Genomic DNA, 22,569 nt, shown 5'->3' with positions numbered 1-22,569 from the left:
ACTCTTTAACCAAATCTTCATCTATAGGAATTGACATCACTAGCACCATTTTAAGGCATACTTGAGGAAACTACAAAGGCGACAGTAATTGTGGAAGAACCCCTGAACTTGGTATCTGAAAGCCCAGGTTTGAATTCAGATAGCTCCTGTTTACTACTACTAGATTCGTGACCTTGGTTAAGTCATTTAACTTCAGCTTTCTTCAAGGGAAATATGTTTCTCCCATGCTTGTTTTGTTTCATTCATGCTTATATGAAAGTATAAGCACCTAGTACAGTTACTGGAACAAAGGAGGTACTTGATAAATATTTGAATCTGAGTCTTTATTTGTTAGTGTAAAACAACAAAATTATGTTTTAACAGAGTTGTACAGTTCTAGAAAAGAAAACAAGTCAGCCTTTACATTTTTCATAAACTGGCAGAGAAAACTTGGCAGAAACTTTTTTTTTCCTTTAAAAAGATGTTTATATGAACAAAAGGAAGATCAACTGATTTTTTATACAGGCATTTACATATAAATCATTTAGTGTTTGCTTCTTAGATTTTTTTTTTATGCTTTGAAGGGTGTTTTAAAAATACCTTGTCTTTGTGATGTTGTATAAGAAACTGAAAAAATTCTTTTTGTGTCTTTGAAATGCATATTCTTATTTCTCTGAAATAGTCCTTAAATAGGAAAATTTCATCCTTAATATTAACTTTTTTTTAACATCTTTATTGTAGTATAATTGCTTTACAGTGTTGTGTTAGTTTCTGCTGTATAACAAAGTGAATCAGCTATATGCATACGTATATTCCCATATCCCCTCCCTCGTGCGTCTCCCTCCCACTCTCCTTATCCCACCCCTCTGGGTGGTCACAAAGTACCGAACTCATCTCCCTGTGCTGTGCAGCTGCTTCCCACTAGCTATCTGTTTTACATTTGGTAGTGTATATATGTCAGTGCTACTCTCTCACTTCATCCCAGCTTACCCTTCCCCCTCCCAGTGTCCTCAAGTCCATTCTCTACGTCTCTATCTTTATTCTTGTCCTTTGGCAGAAACTTTTAATGCCTAGGCAATTTGTAGAAAAGTATATCATCAAATCTAAGTCTTCTTTTTAAAGTATATAGTAAACTCAGATATAGAATGTATGACTATTGATATTTGGAATATCATCTTCATTTTCCTTAATGAAAAAATTTTTTACTTTTTAATGCTGTTTTAGGCAAAAGTTGTAAATTAGGCTTTTTCTCCACATGTATTTAGTTTTTTCAAGATTTAATTAATAATGTATGTGGCAGATTATAAAGGTAAAATTTGGAGCAGTTGTTCCAAAATAATCAAGAGTATATGAAAGCAGAAGTTTTCCCAGTATAGAATTTGTTCACATGCTCATGAACAAGTATCTTGGTAGGTATCCAAAAAAAGCACAGCTGTGGATTTAATTTTAGGGATTAACTGTACTGTCTCAAATGGGGGTGGGGATTTTAAAAGGAATAAATTTTTCCCAAGAATGTATTTCATTATCTCTCCCATATCAAGTTAATTATACAGCAGAGTTGAATTTCTGAGTATGTTCTAAGTATATGTCACTTTCTCAGACATGTTTCCCGGACCACCCAGCCTAAACAGCATCACCTTAGAACTGTTACATCATGCTGTTCTTGTTTTTCATGTTCCAGTCTTCCCATTGTCACTGAAGTTGTCCTATTCATTTACTTAGCTTTTGTTTGTCTATTTTTGCTTCTATGAGATTATGAACTTTCTCTGTCTTATCACTCTTTCCCTGTTACTAGTGCATAGTACATACTTTATGAATGAAGAAAAAGTAGATTAATTCATTGTGTAGTACTCTAAAATAAGAGTTCTCTGGTGTAACTGTTGTATAATGTTTGTCTACTTTCTAGAACTTACATAATTTTCATTGTTAAAAAGCTGTGTGCATGTGTGTGTATGAAGTTCTTAGAACTGTCTGGCATATAGTAAATGGTCAATAAATGCTATCTATTATTATAAGTAAAAGATTATAGAAAATGATGTTTATTTGCCTTTATAGCATATGATCAATCATATCTGCACCTTATTTGATTCTGAGTCGTTAGCTGAAATGCATCCCTAATGTTTTTATCATTTTCAGAAATATAAGGTGTCAGAGGCAGAGCCTTTAGTGTTGAGGATATTCTCTATTAGGGATTTAGTAGGGGGAAAATGTGAAATAGTAGTCCTGAATTTATACATTTATTTAAAAATTAGTCACTTATCTTTTGGATACTCAGTATGATAGGATAAAAAGATGTGATATTTATAGCAGCTTTATTAATAACTGCCAAAACTTGGAAGCAAGTAAGATGTCCTTTCACAGGTGAATGGATAAATTGTCATACATCCAGAGAGTGGAATATTATTCAGTGTTAAAAAGAAATGAGGGCTTCCCTGGTGGCGCAGCGGCTGAGAATCTGCCTGCCGATGCAGGGGACACGGGTTCGAGCCCTGGTCTGGGAAGATCCCACATGCCACGGAGCAACTAGGCCCGTGAGCCACAACTACTGAGCCTGTGCGTCTGGAGCCTGTGCTCCGCAACAAGAGAGGCTGCAACAGTGAGAGGCTCGCGCACCGCGATGCAGAGTGGCCCCTGCTTGCCCTTGCACAGAAATGAAGACCCAACACAGACAAAAAATAAAATTAATTAAAAAGAAATGAGCTATCAAGCTGTGAGAAGATACGGAGGAACCTTAAATGCATATTACTAAGTGAAAGAAAGCAATCTGGAAAGGCTACATACTGTATGATTCCAATTATGTGATGTTGTAGAAAAGTATGGAGGCAGTAAAAAAAAAAAAATCAGTGGTTGCCAAGGGTTGGTGCAGGAAGGGATGAATAGGAGGAGCATAGAGGGTTTTTAGGGCAATGAAGATACTCTCAGATACCATAATGGTAGATACATGCCATCATAACCCATAGAATGTATAACAGAATTTTATGTCTAGTCCACATATCTAAGATTGTAGGCTTCTCGATTAAGTTATTCCAGTGTTAGAAATTGATGCTATGGGAAATGGAAGAGTCTTGAGTTGTGTTTTAGTTATATTGTTAATCGCTTTAAATGAAGCAAGAAAATGTATTCATTTCTCAATAACAGACGTTAATATTTGTAATTCTTTAGTGAGATTTCCTGGAGTTTTTACTTTTTGTGATGAAAGCCCTTACCTTCTCTCATGCCCAAAACACATGCACATGTATTTAGAGTTTTGATTTTTCAGAATTACGTATAAAACTCTCAGGACCCTGAATCTAATTAGCTTGTTAAATCTAAACCTAAGCCATACCCATTTTAATTATATGTTCATGATTAATGGGTAAGCATACTCCATATGGTCTAATCTCTGAAACTATACTAGTAAGTTTTGGGGCCAATCTTTTAGTCTCTTAATTCCTCTTTAGATAAAATTCTTCCATACTCTGGATATATCAAATTCCTTTCTTTGAATTCATAGAACTCAGTATTCTTATTTAATTTGATCTTTAATTTGGAAGGGAGATACAATGCTATTTTACAATAGCATCTCACCTGTAGAATTCTGCTGCCTACATAAAGATCCAAAAATAAACTAAAGCTTGTGGAGTGACAAAATTTATCTTTCAAATGAAAACACATGTAGTTTATTCACAGGAGCTCTCATTCAGATTCTTGTTGTTCGTTTTGAGCCTAGTTGAAATATACTTATGTTATTTTTAAGGCCTTGCAGGAGGGAATGGGGCTTTAAAGTGAAAAATGAATACTGATGAGAAGCGAGAAGACAGAAAAACATGTACGATGTGAGTACGGGGTCTCAGAAAAGCAGAGCTATCAACAGATAGTATTAGGACAGATATAGCCCGTATACCTTATATATTCTGATGAAATCACCGTTACAGCATAGTTTAATAATTATTGATAATAGTGATGATCATGAGCTACTAGTAGAGTTAAATACAGTAGTTAATATTTTGAGTTGTAAAAGGTGGGTAAATGTGAAATATATTTTAAAATATTTTCATTGAAAATGGTAAAACTAAAAACTGGTGTTGATACTTTAAGGCAGACTTTCTATAAAAGGCCAGAAAGTAAATATTTAAGGCTTTGTAAGCCGTATGATCTCTGTATGAACTACTCAACTCCACTGTTGTAATACAGAAGCTTTGTGTTTCATTAAAACTTTATTCACAAAGTAGGCAGAAGGCCAAAATTAGCCAATTCCTGATTTAAGGAAAAATTCTCACTTCTGTGGAAAACTTGAATGTCCAAAATACCTTGTTCTAAGGTAGACAAAACCAAATACAAAACTAAACGAAATGAAGTTTTACTATGTCTCCAATTTAAGAACAGAGGAATCAAGGCAGAGAGAGGACTTGAGTGGCCTTTCTTTTTCAATAACACTTTTTAAAAAATCATGGTAAAGTATATATAACATAAAATTTACCATAAAACCATAAGGCGTACAGTTCAGTGACATCAAATTCACAGTGTGTAACTGACACCACTATTGCTAGAACTTTATCATCATCCCAAACAGAAATTCTGTGCCCATTAAACAACTTCTTATTCTCTCCCTTCAGCCCCTTATAACCTCTATTCTACTTTCTGACTGTATACATTTGCCTATTTTAGGTCCCTCTTATAAGTGGATCATACAGTATTTGCCCTTTTGCATCTGTCTTATTTCACTTAGCATAATATAATATGTTTTAAGATTCATCCATGTTGTAGCATGTATCAGAATTTCACTTCCTTTTATGACTGAATAATATTCCCTTATATGTACATATATTTTTTTATTCATCTGTTGATAGACACTTGGGTTGTTTCCACCTTTTGGCTACTGTGAATAATGCTGCAGTGAACATTGGTGTACAAGTATCTGCGTGAGTCCACATTTTTTCAGTTGTTTTGAGTATGTACCAAGGAGTGGAATTGCTGGATGATATGGAAATTCTCTGTGTAGCTTTTTGAGAAACCATAGCAGCTACACCTTTACACATCCCCACCAGCAATGTACAGGGTTCCAATTTCTCTACATTCTTACTGACACTTGTTATTTTCATTTTTTGATAATAGCCATCCTAATAGGTGTAAAGTGGTATCTCATTGTGATTCTGATTTGCATTTCCCTAATAATTAATATTCTGGATATGAATCGCTTATCAGATAAATAATTTGCAAATATTTTCTCCCATTCTTTTCACTCTCTACATAGTGTCCCTTGATGCACAAAAATGTTAAGTTCTGATAAAGTCCAATTTATCTTATTTTTCCTTCTAAGGGTTTTACATAGTTTTAGCTCTTATGCTTAAGTCTTTGATCCATTTGGAGTTAACTTTTGTATATGGTATTAGGTAAAAGTACAACTTTATTTTTTTGCATGTGGGTATCCAATTTTTTCAGCACTAAATGTTGAAAAGGCTATCTTTTTCCCATTTAATGTTCTTGGCACCCTTGTTGAAAACCAATAGACCATATATGTGAAGGTTTATTTCTGGGCTGTCTGTTCTGTTCCATTAGCATATAGATCTATCTTTATGCAGCACTATACTGTTGTAATTACTGCCACTTTGTAGGAAGTTTTGAAATAAGGAAATGTGAGTTCTTCAACATTGCTTTTCTTTTTCAGGATTATTTTGGCTATCCAGGGTCCCATGAGATTCCATATGACTTATAGAATGGATTTTTCTTTTTCTTCAAACAGTACTGTTGGGATTTTGATACGGATCACACTGACTTTGTAGATTGCTTTGGTAGTCTTATCACCTAACAATATTAGGTCTTCAAATCTGTGAGTACAGAATGTCCTTACATTTATTTAGGTCTCCTTTAAATTCTCTCAGCAGTGTTTTTTATTTTTCAGGGTATAAGTCTTGGGTCATCTTGGTTATATCTTCCTAAGTATTTTATTCTTTTTGATGCTGTTATAAATGAAATTTTCTTCTTAATTTCCTTTTCAGATTGTTCATTGCTAATAACTAGAAATGCAACTGATTTTTTACTTAATTTTATATCCTGCAATTTCTCTGAATTCATTCATTAGCTGTGGTAGTGTGGGTTTTGTGGTTGTTTTGGTAGACTTTTTAGAGTTCTCTACATATAAGATCATGTCATCTTTGAACAGAGGTGATTTTACTTCTTCCATTTAATTTTGATGCCTTTAATTTCTCTTTCTTACCTAATTACTCTGGCTAGGACTTCCAGTACTTTGTTAAATAGAAATGAAACCAGGTGTTCTTTTCCTGTTTCTAATTTTAGGGGCACAGGTTTTAGTCTCTTACCATTGAGTCTGAATTTAGCTGTGGGCTTTTCATATTTGGCCTTTATCATGTTCAAAGAGTTTCCTTCTCTTCCTACTTTACTGAGTGTTTTTATCATGAAAGGATTTTAAATATTGTCAAATACTTTTTATGCATCAGTCTGCATAATTAACTAATACAATTTCTGATCATTTTTTCCTTTCATTTTATGATTATACTCTATTACCTTGATTCATTTTTATATGTTGACCCATCTTTTCATTCCAGGAATAAATCCCATGAAGCCATGGTATATAATCCTTTTTAATATGCTGCTGAATTCAGTTTGCCAGTATTTTGTTGAAGATTGTTACATCAGTAATATCTTAGTGTGGTTATCTTTTCTTGTAGTGTCTATGTCTACCTTCGGTATCAGGTATTGCTGCCCTTATAGAATGAATTAGGATGTCTTCCCTCTTCGGTTTTTTGGAAGAGTTTGTGAAGAATTGGTGTTAATTCCTTTTTTTTTTTAAATTGAGGTATAGTTGATTTACAGTATTGTATTAGCTTCAGGTGTACGACATAGTGATTCAAAATTTTTACAGATTATACTCCATTTATAGTTATTATAAAATATTCCTGATGCTGTACAATATATCCTTGAGGCTTATTTATATTATACATAATAGTTTGTACCACTTAATCCCCTACCCATATTCTGCCCCTCCCTCTTTCCTTTCCTCTCTCTCACTGGTGACCACTACTTTGTTCACTGTATCTGTGAATCTGTTTGTTCTTTATTATATTCACTAGTTTATTTTTTAGATTATACATATAAGTGATATCACACAGTATTTGTCTTGCACTGACTTATTTCACTTAGCCTAATATCCTCCAGGTCCATACATGTTGTTGAAAATGGCAAAATTTCATTCTTTTTTATGGCTGAGTAGTATTTCATTCTACATAAATATATATTCACGTCTTCTTTATTCGTTCATCTTTTGATGGATGGACACATAGGTTGCTCCCATATTTTGAGTATTGTAAATAATGCTGCTATGAACATTGGGGTATATATTCAATATGTCTTTTTGAATTCGTGTTTTTGTTTTCTTCTGATACACACCCGGGAGTGGGGTTGCTGGATCCTATGGTAGTTTTATTTTGAGTTTTTTGAGGAACCTCCATACTGTTTTACAAAGTAGTTGTACCAATTGATATTCCCACCAACAGTGTACAGGGGTTCCGTTTTCTCGACATCTTTGCCAACATTTGTTATTTGTGGTCTTTTTGATGGTAGCCATTTTGACAGGTATGAGGTGTTATCTCATTGTGGTTTCACTTTATATTTCTTTGTTGATTAGCAGAGTTCAGCATCTTTTCATGTTCCTGTTGATGTTGAGTTGCATGAGATCTTTGTATATTTACCCTTTATCAGATATATCATTTGGATATTAACCTTTTATCAGGTACATAGTTTGCACATATCTTCTTCCATTCAGTAGGATGCCTTTTCATTTTGTTGATAGTTTTCTTCACAATGCAACAATGTTTTAGTTTGATGTAGTCACACTTGTTTATTTTTTTGTTTGTTTCCCTTGCTTGAGGACATATATCCAAACAAATATTGCTAAGACCAATGTCAAAGAGTGTACTACCTGTGTTTTCTTCTAGGAGTTTCATGGTTTCAGGTCTTACATTTAAGTCTTTAATCCATTTTGAGTTTATTTTTGTATATGATGTGAGACAGTAGTCCAGTTTAACTCCTTTTCATGTAGCTGTCCAGGTTTATCAACACCATTTATTGAAGAGGCTGTCTTTTCTCCACTGTACATTCTTTCCTGTTTTGTCATAGATTAATAGACCATATAAGCATGGGTTTATTTCTGGGCTCTCTTTTCTGTTCCATTGACCTATGTGTCTTTTTTTAGGCCAGTGCCATACTGCTTCGATTACTATAGCCTTATAGTATGGTTTGAAATGAGGGAGTGTGATAACTGCCAGCTTTGTTCTTCTGTCTCAATATTACTTTTGGCTATTCAGGGTCTTTTGCGTTTCCACACAAATTTTAGAATTATTTGTTCTAGTTATTTGCTTTTGGCATTATGGACATTTTAACAATATAAATTCTTAAAAATCCATGAACATGGTATATCTTTTCATTTGTATCATTTTCAGTTTCTTTCTTCAGTGTTTACAGTTTTCTGGTTACAGGTCTTTTACCTCCTTAGATTTATTCCTAGGTATTTTATTCTTTTTGATACAATGGGAAATCAGATTGTTTTCTTAATTTTTCTTTTTGATAGTTCATCATTAATATATAGAAATGCAGCAGATTTCTGTATATTAATTTTGTATCCTGCAAGTTTACCAGATTCATTAATGAGCTTTAGTAGTTTTCTGGTGACATCTTTAGGATTTTCTATGTGTAATATCACGTTGTCTGCAAACAGTGACAGTTTTACTTCTTCCTTTCTGACTTGGATTCCTCGTGTTTCTTTTTCTTCTCTGATGGTTGTGGCTAGGACTTCCAAAACTATGTTAAATAAAAGTGGTAAGAGTGGGAATCCTTGTGTTGTTCCTGATCTTAAAGGAAATGCTTTCTGCTTTTCACTGTTGAGTATGATGTTAGCTGTGGGCTTGTCATATATGACCTTTATCATGTTGAGGTATGTTCCCCCCCTTACACATTTTCTGGAGAGTTTTTATCATAAATGAATGTTGAATTTTGTCAAAAGCTTTTTTTGCATTTATTGAGATGATCATGTGTTTCTTTTGTTTTTTTGCGGTACGCGGGCCTCTCACTGTTGTGGCCTCTCCCATTGTGGAGCACAGGCTCCGGACGTGCAGGCTCAGCAGCCATGGCTCACGGGCCTGGCTGTTCTGCGGCATGTGGGATCTTCCTGGACCGGAGCACGAACCTGTGTCCCCTGGATCAGCAGGTGGACTCTCAACCACTGTGCCACCAGGGAAGCCCGATCATGTGGTTTTTATTCTTCAGTATGTTAGTGTGGTATCACATTGATTGATTTGCAGATATTGAAAAGTCATTGCATCCCTGGGTTAAATCCCATTTGATCACAGTGTATAATCTTTATAACGTATTGTTGGATTTGGTTTGCTAATATTTTGTTTAGGATTTTTGCATCTGTGTTCATCAGTGATACTGGCCTGTGATTTTTTTTTTTTTTTTTTGTAGTGTCTTTGTCTAGTTTTGCTATCAGGGTGATGCTGGCCTCATAAAATGGGTTTGGAAGAGTTCCTTCCTCTGTAGTGTTTGGAATAGTTTGAGGGTAGTATTAACTCTTTTCATTAATTCTAAATGTTTGTTAGAATTCACCTGTGAAGCCGTATGGTCCTGAACTTTTGTTTGAAGGTTGTTCTTTTTCCTTAAATTACTGATTCAATTTTATCTAGTAATTGGTCTGTCAGTCTTTTCTGTTTCTTCCCAGTTCAGTATTGGGAAAATTGTACATTGCTGGGAATTTGTCCGTTTCTTCTAGGTTGTCTGTTTTGACATAATATTGTTCACAGTAACTTTTTTGATCCTTTGAGTTTCTGTGGTATTGGTTGTAACTTCTTTTTCACTTCTGATTTGGGCCCTCTTTTTTCTTGATGAGTCTGGCTAAAGGTTTATCAATTTTGTTTATCTTTTCAAAGAACTAGGTTTTAGTTTTGTTGATCTTTTTTATTGTTTTTTAGTCCCTTTTTCATTTATTTCTGCTCTGAACTTTATGATTTCTTTCCTTCATCTAACTTTGGGTTTTGATTGCTTTTCTTTTGGTAGTTCCTTTAGGTGTAATGGTAGGTTCTTTGAGATTTTTCTTGTTTCCTGAGGTAAGCTTGTATCACTATAAACTTCCATCTTTGAACTGCTTTGGCTACATCCCATAGATTTTGGATCATTGTGTATTCATTTTCATTTGTCTACAGGTATTTTGGGGTTTCTTCTTTTATTTCTTCAGTGACCTATTGGTTGTTTAGTAACATATTGTTAAGCCTCCATCTGTTTGTGGTTTGGGTAGTTTTTTTCTTATAGTTGATTCCTAGTCTCATAGCATTTTGGTGGAAAAGATGTTTTATATGACTTCAGTTTTCTTAAATTTACTGAGACTTATTTTGTGGCCTAGCATGTCACTTATCCTGGAGAATATTCCATATGCACTTGAAAAGAATGTGTATCCTGCTGCTTTTGGATGGAATGTTCTATATATATCTATTAAGTCAATTTTAATGTATCATTTCAGGTTAATGTTTCCTTATTGATTTGCTGTCTGGATGATCTGTTCATTGATGTAAGTGGGGTGTTAAGCAAAAAGTTAGAAAATGTAAAGAGCAAAAACAGCTGAAGAATATGTAACTGAAATTTTAAAATATGTTAGAAGGAATCAGCAGTAGGTTAGATGATACAGAGGAACAGTCAGCAAACTGGGAGACAGAGTAGTGGCAATCACCCAAGCTCAACAGAAAAATGTTTAAATTTAAAATGAGGATGGATTAAGAGACCACTGGCACAAAGTCAGGTGTAAAAACATTAACACTATAGGGGTTCCAGAAGTAGAAGAGAGAGAGAAAGGGGCAGAGAACATATTTGAAGATATAACAGCTGAAAACTTCGCTAACCTAGGAAAGGAAACAGACATCTAGGTCCAGGATGTAGAGTCTGAAATAGGATCAACCCAAAGGGCACCACACCAAGATACATTGTAATTAAAATGGCAAAAGTTAAAGATAAAAAGAGGTTATTAAAAGCAGCAAGGGGGGCTTCCCTGGTGGTACAGTGGTTGAGAGTCCACCTGCCGATGCAGGGGACACAGGTTCATGCCCCGGTCCGGGAAGATCCCACATGCCACGGAGTGGCTAGGCCCATGAGCCATGGCCGCTGAGCCTGTGCGTCCAGAGCCTGTGCTCAGCAATGGGAGAGGCCACAGCAGTGAGAGGCCCGCGTACTGCAAAAAAAAAAAAAAAAAAAAAAGCAGCAAGGGATAAGCAACAGTTACACATAAGGAACTGAGCTGATTTTTTAGCAGAAACTCTGCAGGTCAGAAAGAAGTGACACAACATATTTAATGTGATGAAAGGGAAAAGTCTACAAACCAGAAAACTCTACCTGTCAAGGTTCTCATTCAGATTTGATAGATCAAAATTTTACAAACAAGCAAAAGCTAAAAGAGTTCAGCACCACCAAACAAACTTTACAAGAACGTTAAAGTGACTTCTTTAAGCAAAAAAGAAAGGCCACAACTAGAAACAGTAATCTTTATTATTTTCTTGCTTCAGTTACTTTTGGGTTTGGTTTCCTTAAGATGTGCATTTAGATTATTGATTTGAGATCTTTTTTTTGCTTGTTTTTTTTATAGTAGTTACAGCTGGAAATGTCTCTATTAGGACTGCTTTTGAGCACATCTTACAAGTTTTGTTATTCTGTATTGTTCTTTTCATTTGATTCAATTCATTTTTTAACTTTCTTATGATTGCTTCTTTTTACCCACTCATTGTTAAAGAGTGTGTTGTTTAGTTTTTACATATTGAGAATTTTCCAGCTTTCCTGCTGTTATTGATTTCTAATTTCATTAGACTGTGATTAGAAAAGTTGTTTTGTAATATTTCCATCTTTTCATTAAGACTTGTTTTAGGCCTAACATTATGGTCTGTTATGGAGAATATTCTTTGTGCACTTGAAAAGAATGTGATTCTGCTATAGTTGAGTGGAGTGTTTTGTATGTATCTGTTAGGTCAGATTGGTTCATAGTGTTATCAAGTCTTCTCTTTCTTTATTGGTCTTCTGTCTGGTTGTTTTTCATAGTTGAAAATGGGACATTGAAGTCTTCACTGTTACTGTTCTACTGTCTACTTATCTTTTTAATTTTGTCCAGTTTTTTTTTTTTTTTTTAAATTTATTTATTCATTTATTTATTTTTGGCTGTGTTGGGTCTTCGTTTCTGTGCGAGGGCTTTCTCTAGTTGTGGCAAGCGGGAGCCACTCTTCATCGCGGTGCGCGGGCCTCTCACTGTCACGGCCTCTCTTGCTGCAGAGCACAGGCTCCAGACGCGCAGGCCTCTCACTGTCGCGGCCTCTCTTGCTGCGGAGCACAGGCTCCAGACGCGCAGAGCTCAGTATTTGTAGCTCACGGGCCCAGCTGCTCCGTGGCACGTGGGATCTTCCCAGACCAGGGCTTGAACCCGTGTCCCCTGCATTGGCAGGCAGACTCTCAACCACTGCGCCACCAGGGAAGCCCAATTTTGTCCATTTTTGCTTCATATATTTTGATGTTCTGTTGTTAGGTGTGTATATGTTTGCAGTTTTTATATCTTCTTGCTGTGTTGAACATTTTATCAATATATAATGATCTTTGTCTTTTGTAAGCTCTTTTGAATTAAAATCTATTTTATTTGACATTAAAATAGCCACCTCATTCTTTTGATTCCGGTTTGCATGGAATTTCTTGTTTTATCCTTTTACTTTCAACCTCTTTGTGTTCTTACATATAGAGACTCTCATAGACAGGATCCTTTTGTTTTATCTAGCTTGCCTTTTTCTTCGTTTTACTGGGAGAATTTAATAGAAAGGTTTTATGAGGAAGTACCTTGAAATACATAAGTGTTTGAACTGATCCATTAGTTTTCCTTATCGTAGCTTCTTTCCAAATTCATAAAGTTACCAAGAATATTCTTTTAGCCATTTCATCTGAGAGTATGGAAACATTAGCATATCATATGTTGTTTGATGAACTATACAATGCTCATTTGTCCAGGGATTGTTTGGAGGCATATCCGGAGTTAGATTAACATGACTGTGGAGACTTTTGCCCCTTTTATTTAGCTTCTGTTGAATCATAGCTGGTGTTTGTAATTTTAATAGTATATAACCTGAAGTTTGAAATCAATGCAATTAGAATGAAGTAACCAAACTACAGATACGGAGAGCAGACATTATCATTGGGAATTCAATTCTTTTAAGAGTAGCTAATGTTCTTGAGTCAATCTGGAAAAAAGAAAAGGAAACGATTATGACACTAAAGAAAATTGGGATAATATATGATCATTGAGATATTTTATTATATTTTGAATAACTAGTTTATTTTAATGTTATTTTATTTCAAAATCATATGATAAAAGAAGCAGTTTTCTAGAAGTATACTGAATAGGGCCCCTGGAGTTTTCTCTGTTCCTTCCCAGTCTCACTAATACAAAGAGAATGAGAGGAAGCTACTTGGGAAGAGAAGTTGAGAAAGTTTTGGCAGAGGGGGAGCTGTGGGAGGAAGAAATAAAGAAAAAAGGAATTCTCATAGAATCTTGGAAAGGCTTGGGAATGTGAGATACCAGTTATCTTGGAAGACAGGGTGGACTGAAACCAAGAAAATCAGTTGAAGTTCATATAAAGAACTAGTAGGCTCCATTGCCCAAACCCCTATTCCCACAGAAGATTAGAGGTTTATTATCTGAAGATACTAAATCAGAGAGACTCTAAACATGTGACCCTCAAGGTCATTCAAGGGTAGGATAAGGTGCTATGCTTAACCAAGGAGATAAATACATAGAAACTCTTCACATGGAATGGTGAGGTTCCCCCCAGTTATTTCTTCTTGACTTGGCTCCCACAGCATCATCAGTGTGCTTTTGCCCACTTTGGGAGGAGATTGGAGGATTCTCCTGTGGGTAAACTGAACTGTTCCAGATGGTGAAAAAGTAAACTATAGATGTTGACCTTTTTCCCAAAGAAAAAGTGAGCTTGCATCTTCTTCTATAGCTGGATTCTTTCCTTGTTGGACTTTCTGTTAATATAAGCTTCCTTTATCTACAATTTGTAGTTCTGTAACACATAACAGCCTTAGGTTTAATTATGCAAATAAATGTTACCATTCTGAGATGAAGAAACTGGAAAAAAGGGAACAATTTCAACAAAATTTCAATTGTGTATTTCTGAAAATACTCAAGTGAGTGTATTGGACTATCAGTGTACTTTTTTTTTTCTTTTTTTTTTTTGGTACACGTGCCTCTCACTGCTGTGGCCTCTCCCGCCACGGAGCACAGGCTCCGGATGCGCAGGCTCAGCGGCCGTGGCTCACAGGCCCAGCCGCTTCACGGCATGTGGGATACCCCCGGACCGGGGCACAAACCCGCGTCCCCTGCATCAGCAGGTGGATTCTCAACCACTGCGCCACCAGGGAAGCCCTATCTATACTTTAAAAAAGATACTATATTTCAGTAAATTATACTCACCTTTTGTGCATTATAGTCAGTGATGAAGCAAATCACTGCACGTCTCTCAATGGCTTAAAACAACACTAATTCTATTTTTCAGCTAAGGGTTGAATGATATACTGAGGGCCTGCTTCAAGTTCTGTGTTAGATACACATCTGTTCTACATGTGTCTCATTCTTCTTGAAGTAATGGGCTAGCTAGGGTGTGTTCTTTCTATGGTAATGGCAGAGGTACAAGAGGTCAAACCCAATTGCCCAAGCACATTTTAGCTTCCACTTGCATCACAGCTATTAACACCATTCCATTGGCCAAAACAAGTCATGAGGCAGAGCCCAGATTTATGGAGTGGGAAGATTTACTCCCACCTTTAATTGGAGGAATTGCAAAGTCATAGGGCAAAGGTTATAGTTTATGACTGTACTTGAGATGTAGTAAGATCTGGGACTGTAATCTTTGCAAAGGTCAGGGTCTTCCATACTCTTCAGTCTTTAGATCCCCAGTATGACCTGAAAACTATTTGTGCTTTGAGAAAGTTTTACAGGAATTTTAATCAGTGATCCATTAAATGTACTCTTCAGAATTGAAATATGTATGAAATAAAGGTTATAGTATTTTTAATTTTATGAGTAAGGTATAAGGCATATTATATTGCCATAATTTTTACCCTAAACTATTTCTTTAAGTGAATAATTTTAGAACATTGACATAGAAGATATTCAATGTATGTTTATTGTTTGGTTGACGTATTTTGAGTCTCAAATTATAACATTATTGTATTATTTGGCAGAAAAGATTAGGAGGAGAGGGAGAAAAGGCAATGAGCATAAATTGAGTGCCTCCCAATATGCTGGATACTACAAGATAACATATCTATATCTCATTTTATCTTGATGTGCTCTCTTCTTGTTTTTTTGCGTTATTTTGTTTTTCTTTTCATTTTTACAGATAGGATATCTGAAGTGCCCAAGTCAAGACCTTGGGCATATTCCATCCAATCGGCAAACCCAAAGGCCCCTTTTCCTGCCATTTAGAGGAAGCTGAGCTGAAACTTCTGCCTTGGCCACTGAGGAAGCTCAGTTTTCACCATATGCAAATGTCAGTATTAACTCAGTGAGTAGGAAAAGAGCATTGCAACTAAGGGACCAGTGAGAAAGCTGTCTTAGATAAGGGAAGAGTCCCATGTGAGAACTGAGAGACAGTGGGTTTATATCATATCTCATTCCCTCCCATTGTAGAAAAACTAGAAGATGACTCATGGTCACTGCCCCACCCCAGTGAATAAATACCCTTCATCTTGAGGATTATGCGTTTCATTTTTGTTTCTTAGAAAATGTGTATATTTGTTACCTTTTAAGTGTCATTGAAAGTCAAAATAAAATATATAAAAAGCCATTATTTTAATTTAATTTTATTTAGTTATATAATTACTGTATGTTTATATTGTAGAGTTATATATTACATATTGGTATATAATTATGCTTGCTATTGTCTAAATAATTAAAATATTTTTGTAGCATATGAATCATGCTTACATACTACGTTGTGATTTAAAAAATGTCTGGAAACTGTTCTTGTTGCCCATGGTTGGCTCTGGTGTTTCGTTTATTGTATTTAGGTTAATTTGATTTCCTTTAACATGTCTTATGGACATTGCCCATACAAATGCTGAAAAGTTTTTTTTCTTCAGTTCCCTTAAATGAGTTTATAACTGTTGACTTACTTATTAATGTCATGTTTTAAAATTGTCTTTCCTTGGAAAGGCAGTATGCAAATTATATACCATATTTAGATTGAAGGTTTTTTCTTCTGGTAAAATTTTTTTGATTCTCTATTTGGCCAGGACATACATATAAAATGCTAAAAAGCATTTTGACAGAAAGTAGACAGATGGATGGAAGACTAACAACAACATTTGCATCAAGAAATTAGGTGAATGGAAGATTTAAGAATCCACACAAATTAACCATATCAATTCAATAAATTGAGAAGGGAGTAAGACTTAATTGTTCTGACTTTACAGAAAATTATTTGCTTATTTTGATGAAACCAGTTGTTTCATGTATGTGTAGATAAGTTCATAATATATGGGATTTTTACCTTAACATGAAATTCTACATTTTAAAGGTTTCTCTTTTAATATATAGATGTGTTTCTTATTGTAGAATGTTTTGTTTCACTGTTTTGTAGTATAGCTTCTAATTAAATCATATAAGAATGTATATGGGAATTTCATGGGAAAAATATTTACAAGTAGTATTCTTTTGATCAATAAGAAAAAAACTGTTGAGTAGATACTATCCTTATTCCCATTTTACACAAGAGGAAACTAAGAGACACGGGGTAATAAGTAACTTGCCCAAGGTCGTGTGGAAATAAGTGGTGGAACCAGGAATCAGACTTCTCCACCAATCTGTCTGACTCTTAAGTTTATGCTCTTAATGACATAGTCACATCCTCTAAGATAGTAGTAATTTTTAGAGCCCAGTCAACAGGCCTCTGGGAATCCTTGAAACAGTCTCAAGGGTCACAAGGTCAAAACTATTTTCATAATACTATCAAAACATTATTGGCTTTTTTGTTGTATAGACCTTTGAACTGATAATATGGAAAAACAGTGGTGGCTAAAGCTGCTGCTTCCTTAGTCAAGGCATTGGCACCATACTATGCTAATAGTAATAATATTCTTCACTGGCATGCACTTGCAGGTAAGAAAAAAAGCCAGTTTCACTTAAGAATGTCCTTGATGAAGTGTTAAAAATGATTGTTTATTAAGTCTTGACCTTTGAATTACATCTTTTTAATGTTTTGTAAGACTAAATGGAAATACATATAAAGCACTTAACGCTGTATACCAAAGTGCCACAGTTGTCACAAGAAAAAGCACTTGTGTCATTGAGTTGTGAGCTGAACTAGCCAGTTGTTTCATAGAACATGATTTTTACTTGAAACGATGACTGACAGACAAATTATGGTTTTGTAGACCTGAGTATTTAGCAGACAGTATAAACCTGTCACTTCAAGGAAAAGAATTGACAGTATTTTTTTACCAATAAAATTTAGGCAGATTTTTCTAAGAGAAAATTAGAATTTTAGGAGCTTGATTCTGTTGCTTAACAGCTGCCCAGTAATTAAAGAATTTTCAGATGAGGTGGGTGATGATATAAATGAATGTGATATTTTAAAATAGTATAATGAAATGTGTCATCACTTGGAAGATCTGTGTAACTCAGGGAACCAGTCTTTTTCAAATGACCAATGCACAGTGTTACAAAATCTCTTCAGAGCAGAAGATGGATTTTCATGTTAAAATGTATGGAAAGTTTCAGATTCCATATTATAAATAACTTTCAGGAAATTACCACCTGTGAAGTTTTGATGTAGTATCAAAGAAAACTATCTTCAGTTATTTGGAAAGACTATTAAAATAAATTTCCCATTTCCCACTACTTATCTGGGGATAAGTATGAAGCTAGGCTTTTAAATATTTTAAGTTAAACAGTATATGGCAACAGATTGAATTCAGAGCAGATATGAAAATCTTCTGTTAGGCCAGAGCTTAAAGAGATTTTTAAAAATGTAAAATAGTGCTATTCTTCTCACTAATTATTTGTTTTGGAAATATAGTAAATCTTCATTAAAATGTTAGCCATTTTTTCTGTAAAATTGATTTATTGATCATTTTAAATGAATTAATACATACCACTTTCTCAGTTTTTATTTCTAATATGAATATTAATATATCTAACCCATGTAAACAAAATGTTCTTTAGGGTCCTTTTTAAAAAAAAAAAGTGTAAAAGAGTCTTAAGGACAAAAAGTTTAGGAGCTGCTGCTCTAGAAGAAACATATTTAGAAAGTACAGTATAGGGCTTCCCTGGTGGCGCAGTGGTTAGGAATCCGCCTGCCAATGCAGCGGACATGTGTTCGAGCCCTGGTCTGGGAGGATCCCACATGCGGCAGAGCGGCTGGGTCCGTGCGCCACAACTGCTGGGCCTGCGCTCTAGAGCCCGCACACCTAGGACCCGTGCTCCGCAGCAAGAGAAGCCACCTCAGTGAAAAGCCCGTGCACCGCAGCAAGGGGTAGCCCCCGCTCCCCTCAACTAGAGAAAAGCCCGAGTGCAGCAGTGGAGACCCAGTGCAGCCAAAAATAAAATAAATAAATTTTTTAAAAACACACCATTCACTTAAAAAAAATGAAAAAGTACCGTACATGTTAGGACAGAGAAATTGAAATTGCATGTTTTTGAAAGTGCATTAAGTGGTCTACACTTGGTAGACAAAGAAGCAATTTCTTTGGTCTCCATTGTTAGCTCTTAATCAGATATCAAATATATTCATTTGAATTGAGTGTCTTTCTCAAAACATTTATAATTGAGACACTTATTTGTATAACATTGCTAGTGTTTACTGAGGTTAACATGATACTAATGTGATCATTTACTTGAGAATTGTAGACCTTTATAAGCTATGTCAAATTGTAGACCTTTATAAGCTATAGAGATATGACAAATGTTATTAGTTGACTACCTACTTAATTGCCTAATGTATTCCTTTTTAAGTGAACTCTTTTTTTTTGGAACGCGGGCCTCTCACTGCTGTGGCCTCTCCCGCCACGGAGCACAGGCTCCGAACGCGCAGGCTCAGCGGCCATGGCTCACGGGCCCAGCCGCTTCACGGCACGTGGGATACCCCTGGACCGGGGCACAAACCCGCGTACCCCGCACCGGCAGGCGGATTCTCAACCACTGCACCACCAGGGAAGCCCTACCTGTACTTTAAAAAAGATACTATATTTCAGTAAATTATACTCACCTTTTGTGCATTATAGTCAGTGATGAAGCAAATCACTGCACGTCTCTCAATGGCTTAAAACAACACTAATTCTATTTTTCAGCTAAGGGTTGAATGATATACTGAGGGCCTGCTTCAAGTTCTGTGTTAGATACACATCTGTTCTACATGTGTCTCATTCTTCTTGAAGTAATGGGCTAGCTAGGGCGTGTTCTTTCTATGGTAATGGCAGAGGTACAAGAGGTCAAACCCAATTGCCCAAGCACATTTTAGCTTCCACTTGCATCACAGCTATTAACACCATTCCATTGGCCAAAACAAGTCATGAGGCAGAGCCCAGATTTATGGAGTGGGAAGATTTACTCCCACCTTTAATTGGAGGAATTGCAAAGTCATAGGATAAAGGTTATAGTTTATGACTGTACTTGAGATGTAGTAAGATCTAGGACTGTAATCTTTGCAAAGTGAACTCTTAATGGAGTCCATGGACTTAATTTACTGCTGAGAATTTGGTAGATACGTTGTTTCCTGGGACCTGTGGCCTGTCTTATTTATGTAGTCAGGGATAAATGTTGAATGCAGTTCTATTCCAAGGCCTAGTTATAGGGTTTGGTGAATAGATGCCAAAGTTGAAAATATCTAAATGTATGTTTTTCTGAATCTCTCTCTGCAGGATGACGTAGCTTTGCCAAAGACTTAGAAGCTAAGCAGAAAATGAGCTTAACATCCTGGTTTTTGGTGAGCAGTGGAGGCACTCGCCACAGGCTGCCACGAGAAATGATTTTTGTTGGAAGAGATGACTGTGAGCTCATGTTGCAGGTAATTGCGTCTGCCTTCTGTATGTGTCAACTCAAAACCTGGAACTGACATGAAATATTTTTCTGCTCCTTTGGAGAGCAACTCTACTTAACATTTGAACTTTCCAGCTCTCCCTCTTTAAGCTCTAGTTACTAGTTTAATAAATTTTCTCCCCTTGTATCATTTAAAAATAAGTTCCAAGTCTTGGAGATTATATTTTGAAAATTGAGAGCTTTGAGTAGAGAAGTTTGTTTTTAAGAAGTAAGAAGTTTCACATTATACACTTTTAAAATAAGACTTGTAAGTAATTCATAAAATTAGCATAGAATGAAGTAAAACTGAATTTTAATTATGGGTACTTAATTGATACTGGAGTTAATCTCTCTTTTTCTTTTCGAGGTTTTCATTATATCTTCCAGTAGTTTGAGCATACAGATTGTTGGCATTTACTGAATTATGTATAAAGGAGTTACTTTTAAAACATACTTTGAAGATCTTTTTTAATTAATTTATTTTTTATTTTATTTATTTTTGGCTGTGTTGGGTCTTTGTTGCTGCACGCGGGCTTTCTCTAGTTGCGGTGAGCAGGGGCTGCTCTTCGTTGCAGTGCTCGGGCTTCTCATTGCGGTAGCTTCTCTTGTTGCAGAGCACGGGCTCTAGGTGCAGGGGCTTCAGTAGTTGTGGCTCACAGGCTCTAGAGCGCAGGCTCGGTAGTTGTGGCACACGGGCTTAGTTGCTCCGCGGCATTTGGGATCTTCCCGGACCAGGACTCGAACCCCTGTCCCCTGCGTTGGCAGGCGGATTCTTAACCCCTGCGCCACCAGGGAAGCCCTTTTAAGATGTTTTTGAGCAAAGTAATTAGAAAAATGGATCCCCAGGTTTTTGAGATTTAGTTACTTTAATAGGTCCTGGTAATCTAGATTAGAATCTTATCCCCTTGCCCTCCCCCCTTTTGTTGGTAAAAAACTGTAAACAAGTACTTAGAATAGAGAGATTTTTTCTGTTAGCCCAGATTTTCTCAACTGGGGTGATCCTGCCTTCCCCCAATTCCCCCAAAAGATATTTGGCAGTATTTGGAGACATTTTGATTTTTTTTTTAAGAGACAGTTGATTTTTTAAAATATATTTATTTATTTAGTCATTTATTTATTTAGGTTGCCCCAGGTCTTAGTTGCGGCACATGGGATCTTCGTTGCCTCATGCAGGATCTTTAGTTGCAGTATGCAGACTTCTTAGTTGCAGGATCTTTAGTTGCACTGGGATCTAGTTCCCTGACCAGGGATTGAACCTGGGCCCCCTGAATTGGGAGCACAGAGTCTTACCCACTGGACAATCAGGGAAGTCCCCATTTTGATTGTTGTGCATGGTAGAGGGTTGGAGGTGGTTGCCACTGACATTCAGTAGGCAAAGGTCAAGAGACCGGGGGGGTTGCAAACATCCTACAGTATATAACATATTTCTTCATACCCCCTGTACCACCCCCACCAAACACACCCAACAAAGAATTATTTGGCCAAAAATATCAATAGTGCTGAGACTGAGAAACCCTACATTGTCCCCAGGAAAGTCGGATTTGCATATGTTTACGTATGTTTTTACTTTAAAGTTAAAGAACTTATTTTATAGTTTTGAGACAGTAAAAGTAAAGCCACTATATAGCTATATGAGTATATGAGTTACATGTATAATGAAACCTTATTTAAAGAAATTCAATGAGAGAAATAGAATAGTACAGAGATTTTTCTGGGCTCCTCAGTGAGATTGAGTAGTGAGACTAGCAACTGAGAAGAAGGCAGTAATGATTCTGTTTGGATATAGGCCCCTTGTAACTGAAACATCTTAAGTTCAAACTGGGGGGAACTCATTCATTAGAGAGTGGAAGAGGTACTTTCTATGTGGCATTTCTGTCAACTAGCAGAGCAGTATCTTAGGAAATGTGGGAATGGCTGTTTAGGAACTTGCAGAATAAATCTTTTCTTACATGGAGGTAAGATTAAGAGACATGACTGGTAAGGTGTCTGTGTCCTGGATTATGTGTAACAAATATAAGTTTTCTGACAATTTGTGAGGTGGAGGGAGGAAGCTGAGAGTCCAAGGAGACCAAGATGGGTTCCAATTCACAGGACACACCATCGGAGAGGAAAGAGCTACATAGAGAAAGAACTCTGTGGAGGATTACCCTTGAGTATGCAGTTGAGTACTGATCAGCACACATATGTGAAGAAACTACCCAAGGGCAGGGGAAAAAATCCCACTCAAATTAGAGTTAACAGTATCTGGCACTAACAGGGTCAGGAATGGTGCCTGTTCCAACAGCCAGACTGGAAAACCTCACAATTCACAGGGAATTGGTCTCTACCCCTTAGTAGTGGGGAAATAATTAACCCTAGTCTGAGTTCTACTCTTATCTCAATCTTAAAAACAATACTCAAAAGGGTCACACTGTTTTTAAGTAACTTAGCTGTGTCCCAGACCAAAGTTCAAGAATATTTATAGGAATACAGAAATACAAAGGTAAAATTCCCAGTGTTTGTTA

General features: G+C 36.1%; 1 protein-coding gene across 16 annotated transcripts in view; it reads left to right on the top strand.

Annotated features, from left to right (window-relative positions):
* Positions 1–22,569, top strand: part of CEP170 (centrosomal protein 170) — a 149,007-nt gene that overhangs the window by 18,696 nt on the left and 107,742 nt on the right. For 12 of the 16 annotated variants that reach the window (XM_032628800.1, XM_032628794.1, XM_032628707.1 and 9 more), the window contains exon 2: positions 19,909–20,054. In XM_032628800.1, coding sequence (XP_032484691.1) covers positions 19,950–20,054 — 105 coding nt within the window. In that variant the 5' untranslated portion in view covers positions 19,909–19,949. Of the gene's footprint in view, positions 1–15,389; positions 15,555–16,355; positions 16,374–19,908; positions 20,055–22,569 lie in introns of those variants that run through there. The other 4 variants (XM_032628690.1, XM_032628681.1, XM_032628699.1 and 1 more) reach the window with 3 other exon arrangements.

The sequence above is a fragment of the Phocoena sinus genome, chromosome 1, assembly GCF_008692025.1.
Source record: "Phocoena sinus isolate mPhoSin1 chromosome 1, mPhoSin1.pri, whole genome shotgun sequence".
Lineage (NCBI taxonomy): Eukaryota > Metazoa > Chordata > Mammalia > Artiodactyla > Phocoenidae > Phocoena > Phocoena sinus.
The sequence above is the reverse complement of the archived record's forward strand: the minus strand, read 5'-3'. Positions and strand labels throughout refer to the sequence as shown.